Genomic DNA, 20,471 nt, shown 5'->3' with positions numbered 1-20,471 from the left:
CCTGGGTTCTCTGGTTCGCTGCCCCTGGGCCACGTGCTGGGGCCTTCAAGGTGGAGGGCGGCTGTCCTCGTCATGTTGCACCCTTGGCCCTCAGGTTCTGGAGGGTGTGTGGATACAGGCTTCTCATGGAATGTTCCAGAGCCCAGCCCTTGATCTGGTCCTCTCTGTTTATTTGTTTGAGGCTGCAGGGCCATGTTTATTCTGCAAACCCAAACTTGGGTCATGTGGCCCGAGAGGATTATATGAATCCCTCCAAGTGGGATGGTTGGTTGAAATTTCTCAAATACTTTGATTTATGGGGACAGGAAAATGACAGAATACTGGAGACCCTAAGGCTTGTGGTTGTCAAGACATGGGGACTGCCATGTGCTGTGCACCAGGCCTGGGGCACTGCTCCTGTGGGCGGATGTCTCCTCAGCAGCCCTTTGAGGCAGGCCGCACAGGCAAGCCGTCGGAGACGAGGCTGCCGGGCTCAGACTGCACGGGCTGGGAGTGGACTTCCAAAGCAGGGCCCCTTCAGTCTGGGTCCCTCCCACCCCTTTGGGTTTCTTTCTATGGGCTGTGCGTTCGGTGGAAAGACAGAAAGCTAACTTTTAATCCTGAGTAGGCTACTTGCTAGTTAAATGACTCTGGTCATAGCATCTTGGTGAGCCCTGGTTTTCACATAGGGATAATGAACCATCGCAGGCATTTATTGAGAGAATCAGCCGAGAGTGACACCGGCACCTATCGTAGCGCCCGGCCATGGGGTGCTCCAGGAGCCTTCGTTCCATTTTCACTTGAAATATGCAAAACAGCTAGAAACCAACTGGGCTTGAAAAATTCTAACTCCTTGAACAAATAAGGTTTATCCCTCTGAAAACAAAATGGTGTGCGTAATGACCTATGTTAAATGTGTTTTATTAGCCTGTTAATCACAGTGGTCAAATATTTGCCTAAAGCTGTAAGAAGTCAAATAAGTAGGTCCTAAGACAGGTAGGAAGAAAGGAATCATATTCATTACTAAGTTCAGAAAACCTAATGAGCCAGACACAGGGACACGCAGTGGGTGAGGCCGTGGGAATGGAGCCCAGTGGATGCCCTTAGACATACACCCAAGATGGTGAGACCTGGATCCTTGCTTTCACTGTGTGTGGGGCTCTTTCCCCAAGAAGAGACTCGTGTGTGTGTCTGTGTCTGTATCTGTGACGGGTCTCAGAGGCTCAGCTGACCGAGGATCCCTGGGCAGAGTCTCAAGGAGAATCAGCTCATTTTCTGAGACGTGGTCCATTTTCTAGGGTGCTATGTCCAGGGTACCCTAGGTGGGGGCAGTGCTATACAACCATTTACATGGCTGAAGGCCGGGGTGGGTGGGCTGACCTGGGGGTGACCCTGCTTGGCGAGGGGGTGGGCTCCAGTGGTAGATTTGGGATGCCCCACCCCCCTCCGGAGGCAGATTAAGTGGTGGCAAGAGCCTTCCTAAGTTCCTCACTCCTCTTGTGGTCAAGGTCTTCCATTTCCTGTAGTTTCTGCAGAGGGCATCAGGGAAAGCTGGGGATCAGGGAAGGAACTCCAGGAGCCACCACAGATGTGAGGCTAGAGCCGGACTCCCGAAACGGCCACAGCTGACCCTTTATTCCTGCTCACATCTCGTCCTCCACACTCACAGGGATGCATCGCCTCCTCCCCCCCCAACCCCTTGCTCCATTTCCCTGTTGCTTCTCCTACCTGGGAGATTTCAGTAAGGATGATCCCTCGGTACTGCCTGCCCTGCCCTAGGGCCTCCATGTCAGCCAGGAATTCTTTCCTCTCCTGGATTTCCTTTACCACTGGAAAGGGAAAGGGCCTTCAGTGTACAGGGTAACGGGGGCCCTCAGGCTCCCAGGAGGGATGGCAGGGACGGCAGGTTGCTTCTCTTGGGAACAGGAAGCAGTTCTGCGGTCAGGTTCTCACTTGTTGCCCCTCAGGGATTCCCCCCTCCACACACACTCCCCTCCCCTGCGTAACTGGCCCATCAGGGGCTCACGTTCTTCAAACCGGTCCAGCTCAGGGGCTGGGTTCTCCTGTCGCACAGGAGGGGGCTTTCTTTTCCGTTCCGCTGGCTCCTTCCCGGTGGCAAAAATATTTTGGAGTCTTCGCTTCTCCTTCTCCAGATCTCCTGTCGGGCCCGGACGTGGCCTAGTTAAGGCGTGACGAGCACCCCCATTCATGGTCCGTGTTCCCAGTTGGGCACGCTCGCTCCAGGGTAACATGGGTAGGGCTTCTGCAAACCCAGCACCTTCTACCCTGGGTGCCCCCGAGCTGGTCATGTCATGATAGGCAGGAAGGGGTTGAAAGAACCCACAAGAGAGCTTCGTCAAAACCCACACGTTGCCTGGGTGCAGAGCAAGGCTAAGAACGCTCAGTGACCACCGCGGTGCAGCCGGGATGGGGAGGCTGCGTGGAGCTGTCGGAGGGGCTAGGCCTAGAGCCATGTCAGGTGCCAAGTAGAAACGGGTGCGGGGGAATGGCTCCCTGAAATAGGCTGGAGCGCAGAGGAGCCCTGGGTTCCAGGCACCGTCTGAGCTTGAGAGAGCAGTGGCCGGGATGCCTGACCGCCAAACATTCATCAGAGATGGGCGGAAACCAGTTAATTGTTAAAGAGAGTTCTGGAAAAATGTATGAAAACGAACACCGAACTAGTTTCCCATGCAGCCCCCAAGCTAACATGTGCTGAGGTTCAAGAGCATCGGTATAAACAACGTGAGAATTTGATTAGCTGCCTGCTCGGCGCTCTGCGGGCTGCGAGTCTCCCTGCCCCCCACCCCCTCGGAGGGAGGTAGAAGAGGGGCTCTAGTGGAGGGCCCTCACTTACGGGTGGCTTGAGGCTTGAACTGCTCCCGGCTGTAGGCCCCGTTGGCTTGGCACATGCTGGCAGGCCGGAGGTGGGACCGGATGGCCAGGATGGGAGGCAAGTAGATGGCTGAGGCCGGCTGCTTGGAAGGCAACACCCTCTGGCTGGAAGTTGGGCTGCACTGTAGGGGGAGAGTGTCTCCTCCTGGGGAAGGAAGGGTCAGGGTGGGGGAGGGGGCCACCTGGCTTTTTTTTTTTTAATTTAGAAAAGTGGTCCCTACCTGTTATAACAAGTCAAACAGTACAGAAGGGTCTTCCCTTCTCCCCTCCAAGCCCCCCTCTGCAACAAGCCATGATAACAATTTGGTGGTCTCAGCTCATTCTTTCTGATGCTTACATAAACATGTTCAAAGATACGTGTGCATATATAAGATTCATGTTTCAAACACTGGATCATACTGTATTCTATTCAGTAATAGACTCTTAACAATCTATCATGGACATCTTTCCAGATCACTCCATTTATATATAACTTATTTTTTATAGCTATATACTAGTCTTTAGAATGGACACATTATTTATTCAATGAGTCTCCTAGTTTCAGAAATTCAGGCAATTTCCAGTTTTATTTTTTTTTAAACTATTTCAAACAATGATGTAATAAACATTCTTGTACATCAAGCCTTGGTCCTGGTGCTTTTGTTTCTATAGATGGATTCCTAAAACCTGCTTGGTCCCTGGGCAGGGAGGGATGGTTTGGCTGGTGCTAGACACCAATCCCTCCTACTGTCCACCCCCACTGCCTTGACCCAGATCTGGGGCTCCTCCCCCCGGCCAGCCAAATGTGTCACCTCCTACCTGGTTGACTGGCCCCTCCTCTCAATTGCCTTAAAGCCCAGCTCAGCACAGTCCCCAGCCACTGTTTTGATCTGGCCCCTGTCTACCTCCCTTACATTTCCAGCCTTCTTCTATCATCCACCTGGCAAATATGTATTGAGCGTGTACTCTGTGCCAGGCCCAAGGCACTGGGGGTAAAGTGTAAGTAAGATGAAGCCCTGCCCTCATGGCACTTAACATCTGGGGTGTAGATGATGATAAAACAAGTGAAATATATAGTACGTTAGATGGTGATGGTGACAGTACAGCGATGGAGCACAGGGTGTGTCAGAGCAGGATTTACAATTATAAATAGGGTAGCCAGGGACGGCCTCACGGAGACAGAGACATTTGAGAAAAGATCCGAAAGTGGTAAGAGGCCAGCCCTGCAGTTATTTCAGGGAAGAGCATTCCAGGCAGAGGGAATGGCAAGAGTAAGGGACCAGAGGTGGGAATGTGCCTGGAGGGTCTGAGGAACAGCCAGGAGGTTAGGGTGCCAGGAGTGGACTGAGCAAGGGGTGGGGTGTAGTGGGAAGAGAGGTCAGAGGTCACAGAGGGCAAGAGACATACCAGGCCTCGTAGGCCTCTGGAAAGACTGGCTTTTACTGTGTGCGAGGTGGGAAGCCATCGGAGGGTTCTGAGCAGAGGGGTGACATGAGACCTTTAGCTGCCCTTGAAAATACAGCGTTGGGACTTCCCTGGCTTCCCAGTGGTTAGGACTCTGTGCTTCCACTGCAGGGGGCATGGGTTCAATCCCTGGTCCAGGAACTAAGATCCCACAAGCTGCGCGGCACGGCCAAAAAAAAAAAAAAAAATACAGCGTTGGGGGTCGAGGGTAGAGGTAGTCAGAGTCAGGATATGGTTTAAAGGGCAAGCAGACAGGACTGCTGATGGGTTGGATGTGGGGTCTGGGAGAAAGAGAAAGAGGAGACAGGATGTCTCTGAGGTATCTGCCCTGAGGAACCGGAAGGATAGAGCTGCCATTATTCCCCACTACCTTTCCCTTCTCACGCCCTCTACCTAGGGCCACACCATGGTTTATCTCTCTTCTCTGAAGAGATGCTGTGCTTTCTAGAATGTTCCTCCTACTCTCTCTGCTATTTCTACCTGTCCAGTACCAAATGCTACCTCTTCCTTTGGCTCAGTCTCAGCAGATAATTATGGCCCAAGTAATTCTGGGAGTCCAGGTGAAGGAGAGGAATTTGTGGCTTGCAACAGAATTTGAACTAAGCCTCAAACCAACAAGTAGGACTTGGTTAAGAAGAGAGGAATAGGGCTTCCCTGGTGGCACAGTGGTTAAGAATCCGCCTGCCAATGCAGGGGACATGGGTTCGAGCCCTGGTCCGGGAAGATCCCACGTGCCGCAGAGCAACTAAGCCCGTGCGCCACAACTACTGAGCCTGCGCTCTAGAGCCCGCGAGCCACGACTACTGAAGCCCGCACGCCTAGAGCCCATGCTCCGCAACAAGAGAAGCCACCGCAATGAGAAGCCCGCGCACCGCAATGAAGAGTAGCCCCCGCTCACTGCAACTAGAGAAAGCCCGCGTGCAGCAGACCCAACACAGACAAAAATAAATAAATAAGATAAATTAAAAAAAAAAAAAAGAGAGGAATAGAGAGATGATTCTAGGAGAAGAAACCAGACTCAACACCAATGCTTGGAGGCAATATTTTAAAGACAAACCTTTTAAGGAGAACAAAACTGCCAGGCAAACCAGTGACTTGTGTTGCCCTAACCACTAATGCAATTAGTCCTTCAACTAATATTGAGCACCTGGGAGCCAAGGTACCATGGTGAACAAGGCAGACCCAGTCCTTGGTCTCCTGGTATTTACTTTTAGTGGAATTTCTAGCATATTCTCTTTGTAGTCATGTTATAGGGGACACCAAATGATTAGTAGATTGCTGAGTATGGAGATTGAGTTATGTGACTCAGCTGTGTTGTGGTGCTAGGCAATGGCAGCCTGAGTTTTCCTTGTCTACAATGAGGAAGGAGATCTGACTTCTGAACTGGCCTGACGGAGCCTCCCTCCCCCTGCCAGGGCTGGGCAGGCACTGTCAATATTTGTCTCTCTGACTTTCCCATCCCTATGCCTCTGTGGTTGACCAGATGCCTCCTGATAGGTACCTTCTTTCTAGAGAGACGGCAATAGCTATTGGTAGATTCAAGTGAAATTTGGCAGGTTTTGACCTTCTGGCATCCTCTTAAAGGTAACTTTACAGATCTCTGTTCTGATCCACTACATGTTGATTCAGTTAAATCTCAGAAAGCAAGGTGGTTTTAAAGATCTTAGAGAGCACCTTGTTATTGTGCCCGTGTACATCCACTTTTTTGTTTTCCTTAAAAATAAATAATACAATGTGTGGTCAGAGGTGAGCTGTGGAAAGGTTTTGCATATTTTTCCTAAGTTGGAAGCCTGCCAGTAATCTTGTTCCTGCCAGCTAAGCTATGAATGAATAAAACTATGAATGAGACACACACAGTCCTCTCCTCTGGAGAGCTTGTATGGTATGTGTGTAAGAGGGCGGGATTAGATTGTAGACTTGACAGCGTTCAGAGTATTTGGCTGGGCAGGAAGTCTCGAATGGGCTGTGATCTGTTGGGAAGGATGGCTGGAGCCAGACTGCAGGAGGGGCTCATGTGCTGTGACCCATGTCTGGGGAAGAAGCAAAGACCCTGCAAAGTCAGTTCCCCAGTAGCAAGAGTCAGAAATACTATTCAATTTTTTTTTTCTCTTTTAAAATGAGGTCCCCTACTCCTTAATATGGAGAAGCATGAAAAATGTGGCCCAGAATCCCTCTGCCCTGGAAGCTTCTGCGGATGGCCTCTTACGTTTCATGGTGTCCATGATGTGGCGCTGTTGGAAGTTTGTCAGTTTGGATTCCTTCATCATCACTGCAGGACAAAGCACTTCAGTGAGGCCTCCTGAGATGCAGGCAGATGCCTTCATCTCACACCACTGAAATTTAACATTGTATCACCTCCTGCCCCCATTCAGCACCTGAGAAAGACTTGGCCACCCCGCACAGCGGCTTGTGGGATCTTAGTTTCCTGGAACAGGGATTGAACCCAGGCCCCTGGCAGTGAAAGCGCCGAGTCCTAACCACTGGACAGCCAGGGAATTCCCTTCCTTTCCTGCTTTGTTTTTTTTCTATAGCACTCATCACTACCTAAGTTCTGTGTACCTTACTTATTATTTGTTACCTTCCTACTAGAATATTAGCTCCATGGGACCAAGAATTTTTGCTTGTTTTTTTTTTTTTCTCTTTTTTATTGCTGTATTTTCAGCACCTAGAACAATGTCTAAAACACATAGTGGGCTTAAATTTTTTTGTTGTTGAGTGGATGAAGGAATGAATGAACAAGTATTCATTAAGCATGTGCCAGGGGCTGGAGCTACAATTGTAGCTACAAATGTAGCCAAAACAGGCATCCTGTCCTGATGGAGTTCATGAACTAGAGGGGCAGATGGCTGTTAATTTAATGTTAGTTCAACGGGACACACTAGGTATCTGACTACAGGTTGCCAATGAAGGAAATTGACTACTAAGTATCTGACTACTAAGCCCACAAAGGAAAAGGTATTTGGTAGAGTGCTGGCGCCTAATAGTTGGTTGCACTGTGGTGGTGGGTGGGGAGGAAATAAAGCTTCCCTGGAGAAATTGAAAGTGTGATCTAAGGGACGCACGGGAGTTAACTACTCTAAAATTCTCAGTTCTTTGACTTTTGGCCACTTCCAAGTTGTAGGACCCCTGAATCTTTCTGAACTCCAGGCTCCTTATATGTAAAATGGAAACAGCAATTGCTAAACCATAAGTCATGTAGGGGAGAACTGAGTTACAGAGGGTAACTGTGACCACCGCTCTTCTTGTGTCCTTTAACGCACTGACCTCTGAGCAGCTCGCAGGTCTCTGGGGCGTAAGTGGCTGGCTTGGGGCAGCGCCAGAACGCTGTTCCTTTGGTCACTGTCTCCACCCTCTCCTGGGAAGCCATTGGAGGGCTCTGAGGAGGGAAAAACGCAACGACACACCCCCTGTCTCCCAGATCCAACCTCTGCTCCCACACCCCCAACACCACTCATAGTTTGGGAGCAGGGGTCGGGTCGCATGAGAATCGTGATGCCGTCTGTGAACATCGCGACAGTGCCCGATCCTCCCACCCCGAACAGATCCACTGGCAGATCCACACGCTAACAGAGACCTCAACCTGACCTGGCGCCTGTGTCAGAGAAGTCCCCTCGGGAGGAAAGGGGCGTTAGGGTAACCGTGCCCGCTGGGTGACACGCCCAAACGGAAACCTCACCCTAAAGTAAGACCCCGGCTGGGTGGCCCCTCCTCACAGAGAGCGGAGGCTGGGCTCAGCAGATCGTAACCAGGGCTCTGAAGCAGCACCCGCGCCGGGGCGCCTCAGAAATACTTTTGAGATCTCAGCTACTAGAGTCCGCAGGTAGCCTGTCTGGCTACCATGGTAACGCGCACTCGCCGCTCGGCGCATGCGCACATTTATTGCCCCGCCTGCCTCCCGGAAGTGATTACCTCTAGGTCACGGCGCAGGCGCAGAGTACGCGTGGCGTTGAGCGAGGTAGAGGCGCGCTGTTTGCGGGTCTCCGCTCTGGTCTGGGGCGCAGAACCCGGTAGCTGCGGCGCGGGTGTCATGTCAGACAACGAGGACAAGTGAGTGCGGGAGCGAAGTGACTTTTGCGGAGCCTCGCAAGGGGTGGGTGAAGCGGGAGCTTGGGTCGAAGGAAGTTGAAGAGCCAGGCGTCGAGGGGCAGTGTCTGAGGGGACTGGGGGTGCTGAGGGGGCCCGCGAAGCTGGAGAAGGGTAGGGCGGTGAGCCGGCAGCATAGACCCGGCCAGAGGCTGGGCACAGAAAGACCCCGGCTCGAGGGTCCAGAGAGGATCACTGAAAAAGGTATCTTTCAGCAAACTTCCGCTGAGTCGGGCTCTGTGTCAGTACCTCATATTGAGGTGTATTAGGCATGGCCTCTGCTCTCCAGGTGGGGTCCCTTTCTAGAAGAGGGGGCAGGCCCATAGACATAATGCGGGGTCGTGTGAATTGCGTAGTAGGTCTGTAGTATAGAAGTAATCCAGAGGAGGGTCTGGGGAGACTTTGAGGTGGTAGAGGTCTGGGAGGCTTGCAGTAATCCAGGCGAGAAAAGGTAGTGACTTGTACTAGGGTGATAGTAGTAGAAGTAGTGAGGAGTGGTTTTGAAGTCTGGATTTATTTTGAAGCTAGAGCCCAGGAGATTACCTGACGTGTGGTGTTGGAGGAGAGGTCTATCCTGAAGATAAAAATAGGGGAGTTCTCAGCATAAGTATATTAGTCAAAGCTGAGAAACAGAGGAGATCATCAGGCGGGTGTCAGTAGAGGAGAGGAGATGACTGCGTGTCAGAGCATCCCAACGTGGAGTGCTTCGGGGGAAGAGAGGAGAAACTGGCAAAGGAGACTGAGAAGGAGTAGCCAGTGAGGTGGGAGGACACCGAGAGCGTGAGGTGTCCTTGCAGTCAAGTGAGGAGAGTATTTTGAGTGAGAGGGAGTGGCCTGTGGGCCAACTGACAGATCAGGCTAAATGAGAACGAGAATAGTCCACCACATTTAGCAATGTGGAAAACATTAGCAAACTTGAAAGGATGGTTTGGGTGGAATCATGGAGGTGAAAGTTTTTGGAGTGAGATGATGACAGAATGGGAAGAGAAGAATCGGAAACAGTGAAGATGGACAACTCTTGCAAGAATTTTGCTCCCAAGGGGAGCATGGAAATAGAGCTCTGTGAGGAGGGAGTAGAAAAATAAGCTCTGTTTGTTTTTTTAGACGAGGAAATCAAATGACTTAATGATTTATTAAGTGATTCACTCATTAAGTAGATATTTATTGAGCGCCTCCTATGCTAGTAACTCAGATGAGACACAGATCTCTGCCCTCTTTGATTCTACTAAGTGGTGCTCTAACTGGCTTCTTCTTCTTGTACAGTTTTGATGGCGACGACTTTGATGACGTGGAGGAGGATGAAGGGCTAGATGACTTGGAGAATGCCGAGGAGGTCAGTATTTAGCCTTGGGCTCTCCTCTCTGCAGCCCAAGCTGCCACATAGCCCAGCCAGTGATGACTGACTGAATGCATCTGCCTCCTGTTTGTGGTCAGGGCACCGCCAGTTAGAGTGAGGAGAGATCTGGTCCTGGGTAGTGGAGGAGCCCCTCAGGGTGGGCCTGAAGGCTTTTGTCCACTTGGAGCACAGCGCATGGCTTCTGGGGCAGTTAGCTTACTGACAGTTGAAATATTCCCTTCATTCATTGAGCCAACGTGTTGAATGTTTATTACGTACCAGGAGCTCTGCAAGGTGGGGCTACATAAAGAGCAAGGGGGAGAGTGACCTGGGATAAGGCTGGAGAGGTAAGGGCCAAGATCAGGCAGGATTTTGTAGTGTGAAGGTATCGGGAAGCCACTGACAAGTTTTGAGCTGGGGAGCGGCATGATCCAGTGAGGAGTGAATTGGGGAGGAGCAAGGGTAAAAGAGAGCCCAACTAGGGAGCTCTCATAGACCTCCAGGTGAGACCTGTAGCTTGCACTTGGGTGCTGGTAGTGTCAGTGATGGGAAAACGGATGAAAGAGATATTTTGGTGGTTTGGATATGGGGCTGAGAAAGTGGGAGATGACAGGGATGACTCCCATGTTTCTAGCTTGAGCAACTAGGTGAATGAGTTACTAGCGTCATAGATAAAATAGGGCTTTCTGTCTCTTGTGACTGATGGAGGGAGAAGTGCTTTATGTCTCTTGGAGAGAGAGTGATCCCTCGATTCTTTTTTTTTTAATAAAGATTTTTATTTATTTTTTAAATTAATTAATTTATTAGTTATATTTGGTTGCATTGGGTCTTCGTTGCTGCGCGTGGGCTTTCTCTAGTTGTGGTGAGCGAGGGCTACTCTTCGTTGCAGTGTGCAGGCTTCTCATTGCGGTGACTTCTCTTGTTGAGCACGGGCTCTAGGCCGTGCGGGCTTCAGTAGTTGCAGCACGTAGGCTCAGTAGTTGTGGCTCGCAGGCTCTAGAGCGCAGGCTCAGTAGTTGTGGCGCACGGGCTTAGTTGCTCCATGGCATGTGGGATCTTCCCGGACCAGGGCTCGAACCCGTGTCCCCTGCATTGGCAGGTGGGTTCTTAACCACTGCGCCACCAGGGAAGCCCCCGATTTTTTTTTTTTTTTTTTTTTTTTTTTTAAGGCTAGGAAGCTGAAGGCCCTCTTTTGGGATTTCCTGTCTGCCTGGTACTCTGAGGTTATATGTTCTCTGAGTCAGAAACCTCCTTCTCTATCCTTCTGATCCCTTTCCATCTCTGTCCTATTGATTCTGCCTCCTATATGTGGTTCGGTCCTGTGTTTGTTTCTCCATTCCTAGTGCCTCAGCCTGGTTTGGATCTTTATAGCTTTTCACCCACGTTACTGCAGAAATGTGTTACCGGTTTTCCTGCCTTCAGTCTGCTGTTTGCCTTTCTGCTGCCAGAGTCGTCTTTTTCACCTACCCACATGATTGATTACTGTTAGTCTTCCTAAAAGGTCTCTCTGCTTTTGCCCTTTCCACCTACAGAATATTCTCAACAAAGTATCGAGTGATCCTTTTAAATCTTAAGTCACTTTGTCTCTCCTCTGTTCAGAATCTGCATCCAGTGGCTTCTTACCTCATTCAGAGTAAATGCCAAAAAAGATGTACAAGGTCCTCCATGATCCGGCCACCTGCTCCCTCTGTGACCTTATCTCTTCTCGCTGTCCCTGTCATGCCAGGGAGACCCCAGCTCAGAACTTTTGACTGTGCTATTCCCTCTTCCTTTCCCTTAGATACGCACACGACCTGCTCCTCAGCCTCGTCAGGTCTTTGTTAAATGTCAACTCAGTGGGGCCTTCCTGACCATCCTGTTTAAAATTGCCGCATTAACCCCTTCCTCCAACATCACCACCCTGGCACTCCCTGTCTTTTCTCTGTTTTTATACTACACATTGTACTTAACTAATTTTGTTTATTGTTTATCTCATCTCATTATAATGTAAGTTCTATAGGAGAAAGAATTTTTATCTGTCTTACTGCACTATCCCAAGTGCTTAGAATACTATCTGACGTATAGTAAGCACTCAGTAAATATTTGTTGACTTAATCCTTTATTATAGAATTTATTCTTCTGCCTATAACCCTATACACACCTTTTGCTCTAATCATACTCCACAATTAGGTGTCCAAACCTAGTACATTCTCTCCCTCCTCTGTGCCTGTGTGCATGCATTTTAGCCTGCCTGGAATGCCCTTTCCTTCCTCATTAGCTTGGCAGCTCCTACTCATCCTTCTAGACTAGCCCAAGTCTCATCTCTGGACTGTATTCGTAACCCCCAGTATGAGGTAGATGTCTCTCACTTTCTTGTTAAGTTTGTGGCACACTTGCATACTTTTTTTTTTTCTTGTTAATTTTTTTGTTTTTGAAGTGCTTTAATATTCCATTTTATTTATTTAAATACACACACTCACACACACAATTACAACTCTGTAAATTAGTGAAATGGCACTCATTGGATGAATTAAATTACAACCAGTAAATGAGTGAACAGGAAAGACAAAGAGTTAAAGAAGATATTTGCAAAACATATAACTAAGAAAGTACATCTATACAATGAATTCCTACAAATCAATCATAAAAATGCAGAAAATCCAATACAAAAAGGGGCAAGGGATTTGAACAGGCACATCACAAAAGAGAATATCCAAATAGCTAATAAATATATAAAAAAGATGCTTAACATCATTAGTCATCAGGAAACTGGAAAGTAAAACCAGAAGACACCACTCCACACCCACTGAGATGGCTAAAATTAAACCAGACAAAACAAACATCTTACAGTGACAATACCAAGTAGGAAGAAAGATGTGGAGCAATTGGAGCAACATTTATATTATTCTGGTCGGAGTGTAAATTGGGCCAGCACTCTGGAAAACTCTATGGAGTTATGTACTAAAGGGGAGTATATGTGTATATTTTTTATGAACCAGTGATCCCGCTCCTGGGTGTATACCCAACACAGATGCATACTTATGTTGACCGAAAGACATGTACAAGAAAATTCATAGCATAATAGCAAAATAGTCCAAATGCTCATTATAATTGAACGATTATATGGATTGTGGTATGTTCCAACAATAAAATCCTAGATGGCTATGAAAATGAACAGAGTACTGGTAGAGACAACAAAATGGATAAATCTACAAATATAACATTGAGTGAAAGAAGCTATACAGAAAACAGTACATAAGGTGTGATTACATCCACAGGAACTTCTTATTTTTTTTTAAAAAAATTTTTTGAATTTTATTTATTTTTTTATACAGCAGGTTCTTATTAGTCATCAATTTTATACACATCACTGTATACATGTCAATCCCAATCGCCCAATTCAGCACACCACCATCCCCACCCCCTCGCGGCTTTCCCCCCTTGGTGTCCATACGTTTGTTCTCTACATCTGTGTCTCAGCTTCTGCCCTGCAAACCGGTTCATCTGTACCATTTTTCTAGGTTCCACATACACGCGTTAATATACGATATTTGTTTTTCTCTTTCTGACTTACTTCACTCTGTATGACAGTCTGTAGATCCATGCACGTCTCAACAAATGACCCAATTTCGTTCTTTTTTATGGCTGAGTAATGTTCCATTATATATATGTACCACATCTTCTTTATCCATTCGTCTGTCGATGGACATTTAGGTTGCTTCCATGACCTGGCTATTGTAAATAGTGCTGCAATGAACATTGGGGTGCATATGTCTTTTTTTTTTTTTTTAATTAATTAATTAATTATTTATTTTTGGCTGTGTTGGGTCTTTGTTTCTGTGCGAGGGCTTTCTCTAGTTGTGGCAAGTGGGGGCCACTCTTCATCGCGGTGCGCGGGCCTCTCACTATCGCGGGCTCTCCCGTTGCGGAGCACAGGCTCCAGATGCGCAGGCTCAGTAATTGTGGCTCACGGGCCTAGTTGCTCCGCAGCATGTGGGATCTTCCCAGACCAGGGCTCGAACCCGTGTGCCCTGCATTGGCAGGCAGATTCTCAACCACTGCGCCACCAGGGAAGCCCCACATGTGTCTTTTTGAATTATGGTTTTCTCTGGGTATATGCCCAGTAGTGGGATTGCTGGATCATATGGTAATTCTATTTTTAGTTTTTTAAGGAACCTCCATACTGTTCTCCATAGTGGCTGTATCAATTTACATTCCCACCAGCAGTGCAAGAGGGTTCCCTTTTCTCCACACCCTCTCCAGCATTTGTTGTTTGTAGATTTTCTGATGACGCCCATTCTGACTGGTGTGAGGTGATACCTCATTGTAGTTTTGATTTGCATTTCTCTAATAATTAGTGATGTTGAGCAGCTTTTCATGTGCTTCTTGGCCATCTGTATGTCTTCTTTGGAGAAATGTCTGTTTAGGTCTTCTGCCCATTTTTGGGTTGGGTTGTTTGTTTCTTTAATATTGAGCTGTGTGAGCTGTTTGTATATTTTGGAGATTAATCCTTTGTTGATTCGTTTGCAAATATTTTCTCCCATTCTGAGGGTTGTCTTTTCGTCTTGTTTATGGTTTCCTTTGCTGTGCAAAAGCTTTTAAGTTTCATTAGGTCCCATTTGTTTATTTTTGTTTTTATTTCCATTACTGTAGGAGGTGGATCAAAAAAGATCTTGCTGTGATTTATGTCAAAGAGTGTTCTTCCTGTTTTCCTCTAAGAGTTTTATAGTGTCCGGTCTTTTTTTTTTTTTTAAATGAGGTGCGTTTTAAATTTATTTATTTATTTATTTATGGCCGTGTTGGGTCTTCGTTTCTGTGCGAGGGCTTTCTCTAGTTGCGGCAAGCGGGAGCCACTCTTCATCATGGCGTGTGGGCCTCTCACCATCGCGGCCCCTCTTGTTGCCGAGCACAGGCTCCAGACGCGCAGGCTCAGCAGTTGTGGCTCACGGGCCCAGTTGCTCCTCGGCATGTGGGATCCCCACAGACCAGGGCTCGAACCCGTGTCCCCTGCATTGGCAGGCAGATTCTCAACCACTGCGCTACCAGGGAAGCCCCCGTGTCCGGTCTTACATTTAGGTCTCGAATCCATTTTGAGTTTATTTTTGTGTATGGTGTTAGCGAGTGTTCTAATTTCATTCTTTTACATCACATTTGCATACTTTTATAGCACTTGTTGTTTTGTTTACTCTTGTCTTTTTCCCCAGACTATGTATTCTTTGAGAGCAGAAACTCTTAGCTTTCTGTCTCATCACCTATTATGTTTTCTGGCACATGACAGATGCTTAATAAGTGATTGTTAAATATATGAATATGTGAAGATGGGGTGCTTGTTTCTCTTCCTGCTTAGGGTGATTTGTTGTCTGTGCTCAAGGACTTCTTTGTATGGATGCTCAAGGACTTCTCTTCTGGATGAGGCAGCTGGCTTTGGACTCCCTGATCATGAGTCCTTTTTTACTAGGTCTGAGACCTTGGCCAAGTTAGCTAACTCTCCAACCCTCTAAAATGGGCATTGTAATCCCCACCGCATAAGGTTATTGTGAGGATTAAATGAGGTGTCAATAAGGCAGTTGCACGGTCACTGGCACGTAGTAAGCAGTAGCATAGTGGTGGTTATAATCGTTGTCGTCGTCATCCTGCCCCTCACCCCCGATAACACATCCTGAGATATTTCCCTCTTTTCTTCCTTGGTGTCCAGGAGGGCCAGGAGAACGTTGAGATCCTCCCTTCTGGAGAGCGACCGCAGGCCAACCAGAAGCGAATCACCACACCATATATGACCAAGTATGAGCGAGCCCGTGTGCTGGGCACCCGAGCCCTTCAGATCGCGTGAGTATGAGCCTCCTAACCATCTTTTCCATCAGACAGGCTACAGGGAACCTCCAAGCTGTTGATACGGCTCAGCCTGGCATCTGACCACAGACCTTCCCTCTTCTCACACGCTAAACAAGGGTGGTGCTGTCCCTGTGTGCCAGGCACTGTGCTAGAGCCCCTTCCCTCAGAGAGTTTGTGATCCAGTGGAGAAATAGGACATAAACAACTGAGAAGTCAAATAACAGTACAGTAGAAGAATAGCGATAAGAATACAGAGTGTAACGAGTGCCTGTCAGTTAGGGAAGCAGAAATAAATAAATAAATAAAATAAGATCAGCCCTCGACCGTTGTGGGCTGGTTAGTTGGGGGTGCTGCGGCAGCACCCCCTGGGCTTAAGGTGGTTCTTGCGTCGATAGACGAGGGCCAGCCCAGAGGAGTGGGGGAGCCCTCCATGCAGAGGTCCCGCTAGAAACGTGAAAGCACAGAGCAGTGGCGGGGGTTTGGGGGTTTGAAATTAGCAGCCTTTCCTTTGTCTCCCAAGCTTGGAGCTAGTTGAAGACTAACACGATTCAGGAGCTAGCAGTAGGCAGGTGGGGATCGCAACGTGCGATGCTTCCGCGTCCACCCCAACAGCCGCGGGCACTGCAGCCACCAGAGGCCCTGTGTGCAGGCGTCAGCCTGCCTGCTAAGCTTGTGGGCATCGTGGAGGACAGATCAGGCGGCTTTGAAGAAGCAGGGACTCTTGAAGAGGCTGGACCATAGATGCGTGCTTTCCCCGCCAGGCTTCCTTGTCAGATGAGTTCCTCCTCCGTTGTGGTGAGAGTAAGTGGGAGGACAGAGACGGGACGGGCATGTTACTGTGGCTCTTGTGGAACGTCCTCCGTGGGGAAACGTGAGGCCGGGGAAAGGAGCCCTACCCCAGACCTCTTACAAGCTGCTGTGGGAAATGGTGGGTACCTGGAGGAGGGGGTGCTTCAAGTAGGGAGTAGTGGAAACAAGGCTTGAAAGAAAAGCTGGGGCCAGAGTTGTGGGGCGATGCGTGCTGGCGGAGTGGTGACGCTCAGTCTATGCATCCGTCCGTCCCCACCCCGCCCAGGTTTTTAAACAGCACTGGGCTTCACCTCCTCCAGTCTGTGGAGTGAAGGTGACCACCGTGTTCACCTCGATAGAGGGCTTTATGGGCGGGCAGCGTTGTTCCTCACCCGCTCGGCAGCAGTAGGCCTCCTGCCAGCCTGGTTGTACTCCTTGCTGGTCTGGGTGAAATGAGAGCTGCACTCAGTATGATGATTTTGGTATCGCTGGGGTCAGGATCCTCTAGGCCTGCACCGCAGTTATGGTTGCCACTGGCTACATTTGGCCATTTAAATTTAAGTAAAACTAAATAGAAGTTCAGTGTTTCGGTCTCATTAGCCACATTTCATGTGCCTAGTAGCTCCCTGTGGCTACCGTAATGGGTAGTGCAGATAGAGGACATTTCCATCATTGCAGAGCACTGATTGGGCAGTGCTTATGTCTGCTAAACATGATCAAGCAGAAAGAACAATTAATAAATTATTTTTCAAACAAATAGACTGTATGCAAGTTAAAGTCTTTCAGCATCGAATAAGATATTGTGCTTGCACCTGTTGGGGATGCAGAGATGATTAAAGACACAATTCCCCAGGTCTCTAGGTGTTTACAGTCTGGTGGGAGAGATGGACCCGTTCTAAATACCCAGAACCCAAGGCGGATGGGATTGCTGCTTTACAGGAGAAACAAAAGAGAGAAGGGAGTAATGGCAGGGGTGACTGGGGAAGCCTCATGAAGAGATTAGAATTAAAGCGAGGTGGTTTTGAAGGTATCCCAGGCACCAGAAACAGCACTAGGAAAGGTCCAGGTAGAGGCAGGCATGTATGGATTGTGGTGGGGGAATGGCAAGTAGCTTGGGGCACAAGACTGGAAAAGATGTCACTGGTTCATTGAGTGACAAGTTCAGAAGATGGGCTTGCATTTGGTGGACAGTATGGAGCAGGCATTTAAAACACTACCGAGGCCCAGCGTCCTACTTTCCTTGGGGAGCAAGACTCGGTCTAGCTTAGTCTGGTCTATAGTGCTCTTTCCGATTGAGGGCTAGGGTGCTGTCTGGTGGTTCCCCGGCTGCTGTAAGCCCTTGGACAGCCAGGGCTGGAGCTTATCCTGAGTACTAGGCTTGCAATCCTGCACTTAGTAGATGCTGAACAGATGTTTATTGGATATTTGTGGATGAAGCCTCTCTCTGGTTCATTAGCCCCACCTGGCGGCTGAATGATTGCCACAGGTGGAGATGTTCCGGGCGCACTCTCACACTTCCTGTGCACATAGTAGGGCTGGATGAATGAATGCTGTTGAATTATTTGTGTCTTGAAAGAAATAAGGCATATGCAGATCAGGGAGAGCATTTTGCCCCATTCTTTAAAGCTTTACATTTTGGGGAAGTTCAAATAATTATTGAGAGAGGATATAGAGAAAGTTAAAGAACTTGGTCTCTGCCCTTGGGAAATTTTCAGGCTTTGGGGAGTAACAGACATCAGAATATTTAGCAATGAAATTAGCAGATTATTTAGTGTGAACTGGTGGCTCTCAGACTGGCTGGTTATCAGAATCACCTGGAGAGCTTTGCTAATGCAGGTTCTCAGGATCCTTCACTAGAGAGTGAGGGGGAAGGGTCTGGGGAAGGACCTGGGAACCTGTATTTTTAGCATACTTTCCCACTAATTTTGATGATTATCAGGTTTGGGATCCATTAGTGTAAACTTGAGCTGGAATCAATAAGTGTGGCTTCCTAGAGGAGGTGGCCTAGAACTGGCCTGTTTGTTTCTAGAGCCTCTGCTGTGGGCCAAGTGTTGTGCTAGGGCTTGGGGTCCTGGGCCACCAGGTCTCGTTGGAAAACTTCAAACAAGTAGTCACAGTGTAGTGATAGTGGTGCTGAGAGAAGTGTATGTAAAATGGGTCAGGGCACTGAGGCTTCAGCAAGTGCTTTCCATAGTGGAGACATCTGAGCCTCTCGCAGGCATGTAGGGAGAGGAAGAGCTTGTATGAGGATGCAAAAAAGGAAACAACAGGGTATGTCTAGGGAACTGTAGTAATTTGGTATGGCTGGAATGTGGGGTAAATATAGGCAGGTAGCATGAGAAGGTACTAGAAAGGTAAGCAGGGGCCAGGTGAGGTTCTGCCTGCCTGATGGCTGTGGGGTGTCATGGAAGGGTGGTAAGCAGGTGAGCGCCCCACCACAGGCCCTGTGTAGAGGCTGGAGGAGCAGGACCCTTGTAGGGGGTATTGCCAAGACAGAGAAGGAAAATGAGGCGAGCTGGGCCCTGAGGCAGGGCTGGGGGTTGAGTTAGAGTGGTCAGAAGGGTGAGCTTGTGCACGTGCGGGTCCTTTGTGCTGGAACACTCTGCTGTGGCTGCAGGCTCAGGAGTCTGTGACGGGCCCTGGGGAAGGCCCTTGGCAGGGGAGCTGACATGACGCATGTCACACGGCCCAGTGATGAAGGCTCACACTTGTCCCGTTCACAGTACCGGTCTTCAGTTTGTGAATCACCAGCTTTTAAAAATAATGGGAGGTGTTGTAGCACAGTAGGGAGGAGCCTTCGGGGTTCAAATCTTGGTTCTACCACTTACTGGCTGTGTGACCTTAGGCAAGTTACTGACCCGTCTGTGCCTCAGTTTCTTCATCAGTAAGACGGAAGTAACAAGAGTACTTACCTCAGATACAGTACTCTGTGAAGGGCTGAGAGCAGCTATGGCACTTAGTCTTTGCTTGTTAGCCAGTAGTGTTTTAGCATCATTGTTGTGTAGGCGTGGCAGGGCTTTTTGTCTTCATTTTCAAATGAGGATAGTGAGATTTGGGGAAAAAATTCAGTATCTTTGGAGGCAAAGTTTAAGTCTAGTCTGCAGGCTCCCACTCGCATACCCTCGCTGTCAGTGCCCCTGAACTGCCGCTCCGCATCCGCTGTGCCCGCCTACCTGGAAGGTGCCCTTTCTGGGTGAGGACTGGGATGCTGATCTGATCCTGTTTGTGAAGCTACCCCCGACTTCATGCTGGGCCCTTCTCCCTGTGTTTGTAGTCTCGCCCAACACCTGTCCCTGTACCTACAGGATGTGTGCCCCCGTGATGGTGGAGCTGGAGGGGGAGACAGATCCCTTGCTCATCGCCATGAAAGAGCTCAAGTAAGTCGCCCAGATCATGCTTCACTGCTCCAGAGCCCTGGGAGGCATCCCTTGGGTTCTCTGCTGCACTCCCTTCCCCCACTTCCCTGCTGGGGAAGTGTGGTTCTTGTTCCTGTAGACCCTTAGTTTGTTTGGGAGTCAGCCCTGCAGGGAGGAGGAGGGAGGGGGAGGAGGGGGCAGGCAAAGCGGGAGGGGAGGACATTGATGAGACATGGACCTTTGCTGTCTGTCCGAATTTCCCTGTTCCTACTGCAGTTGGCCTTACCAACATCCCTCTACTTTTCCCCCTGCTCCCTTCAGCCATGGGATGGCAGAGCCCTTCCAGACTCAAATCCCACACTCAGAGATGCAGGAACTTTTTTTGTTGTAATTCCTTTCCTACAAAGTGCATTCATAGTCTCAAGAGGATGCTGCTAAGACTTCTCTTGCCTTGCATTCTGCACCTTCTGTCCCTCTGCTGCAGGGCTGGGGTCACCAGCCCTCGTGTACCTTGACTTCTCCCCTGCCACAGGGCCCGAAAGATTCCCATCATCATTCGCCGTTACCTGCCTGACGGGAGCTATGAAGACTGGGGGGTAGACGAGCTTATCATCACCGACTGAGCCGGAATCATCTTCCTGACTGTGCCTCAGCCCCAGTTTCTAGTCTCATGTTCTTTATACGTGTAAATAATAAATTCTTCAACATTTCAACCCCTCCGCCTCCAGCTGCCTGGGAGGCCTACCCACTTCTGCCCTGCTGCCTGGAGGGTGCACCCATCC

The 20,471-nt window shown here is 49.0% G+C and overlaps 2 protein-coding genes across 7 annotated transcripts; one reads left to right on the top strand and one right to left on the bottom strand.

Moving 5' to 3' along the window:
- Positions 1–504: 504 nt before the first annotated feature.
- On the bottom strand, positions 505–8,167 carry C11H22orf23 (chromosome 11 C22orf23 homolog). 5 transcript variants are annotated; one of them, XM_007165635.3, is made up of 7 exons: positions 7,991–8,167; positions 7,579–7,690; positions 6,521–6,583; positions 2,834–3,016; positions 2,006–2,137; positions 1,708–1,808; positions 506–1,508 (listed from the first exon to the last, which is right to left on the bottom strand). In XM_007165635.3, the coding sequence occupies exons 2-7, from the start codon at positions 7,679–7,681 to the stop codon at positions 1,437–1,439; spliced, it is 654 nt and encodes a 217-aa protein (XP_007165697.2). In that variant the 5' UTR covers positions 7,682–7,690; positions 7,991–8,167; the 3' UTR covers positions 506–1,436. The 5 variants fall into 5 exon arrangements, with proteins under 5 accessions (XP_057412371.1, XP_057412373.1, XP_057412372.1 ...); XM_057556388.1 differs by having other exon boundaries at positions 505–1,808; XM_007165636.3 differs by lacking the exon at positions 6,521–6,583.
- Positions 8,168–8,234: 67 nt separating this feature from the next.
- On the top strand, positions 8,235–20,402 carry POLR2F (RNA polymerase II, I and III subunit F). 2 transcript variants are annotated; one of them, XM_057556628.1, is made up of 5 exons: positions 8,235–8,361; positions 9,661–9,730; positions 15,408–15,538; positions 19,639–19,710; positions 20,222–20,402. In XM_057556628.1, the coding sequence occupies exons 1-5, from the start codon at positions 8,342–8,344 to the stop codon at positions 20,310–20,312; spliced, it is 384 nt and encodes a 127-aa protein (XP_057412611.1). In that variant the 5' UTR covers positions 8,235–8,341; the 3' UTR covers positions 20,313–20,402. The 2 variants fall into 2 exon arrangements, with proteins under 2 accessions (XP_057412611.1, XP_057412612.1); XM_057556629.1 differs by having other exon boundaries at positions 19,608–19,710.
- Positions 20,403–20,471: the final 69 nt, after the last annotated feature.

This window comes from Balaenoptera acutorostrata, chromosome 11 (assembly GCF_949987535.1).
Source record: "Balaenoptera acutorostrata chromosome 11, mBalAcu1.1, whole genome shotgun sequence".
In the NCBI taxonomy this organism is placed as follows: Eukaryota; Metazoa; Chordata; class Mammalia; order Artiodactyla; family Balaenopteridae; genus Balaenoptera; species Balaenoptera acutorostrata.
Note: the sequence above shows the minus strand (reverse complement) of the source record. Positions and strands in the feature narration are given on the sequence as shown.

Excerpts from the sequence above, each read along its gene's own strand:
- C11H22orf23 (XM_057556388.1), bottom strand. The coding sequence starts at position 7,681 with ATGGCTTCCCAGGAGAGGGTGGAGACAGTGACCAAAGGAACAGCGTTC. Across the intron at positions 6,584-7,578 it reads GACCTGCGAGCTGCTCAGAG|TGATGATGAAGGAATCCAAA; the intron begins GTCAGTGCGTTA and ends TTTGTCCTGCAG. Across the intron at positions 2,138-2,833 it reads GTTCAAGCCTCAAGCCACCC|GAGATCTGGAGAAGGAGAAG; the intron begins GTAAGTGAGGGC and ends CGGGCCCGACAG.
- POLR2F (XM_057556628.1), top strand. The coding sequence starts at position 8,342 with ATGTCAGACAACGAGGACAA. Across the intron at positions 8,362-9,660 it reads ATGTCAGACAACGAGGACAA|TTTTGATGGCGACGACTTTG; the intron begins GTGAGTGCGGGA and ends CTTCTTGTACAG. Across the intron at positions 15,539-19,638 it reads ACCCGAGCCCTTCAGATCGC|GATGTGTGCCCCCGTGATGG; the intron begins GTGAGTATGAGC and ends CTGTACCTACAG.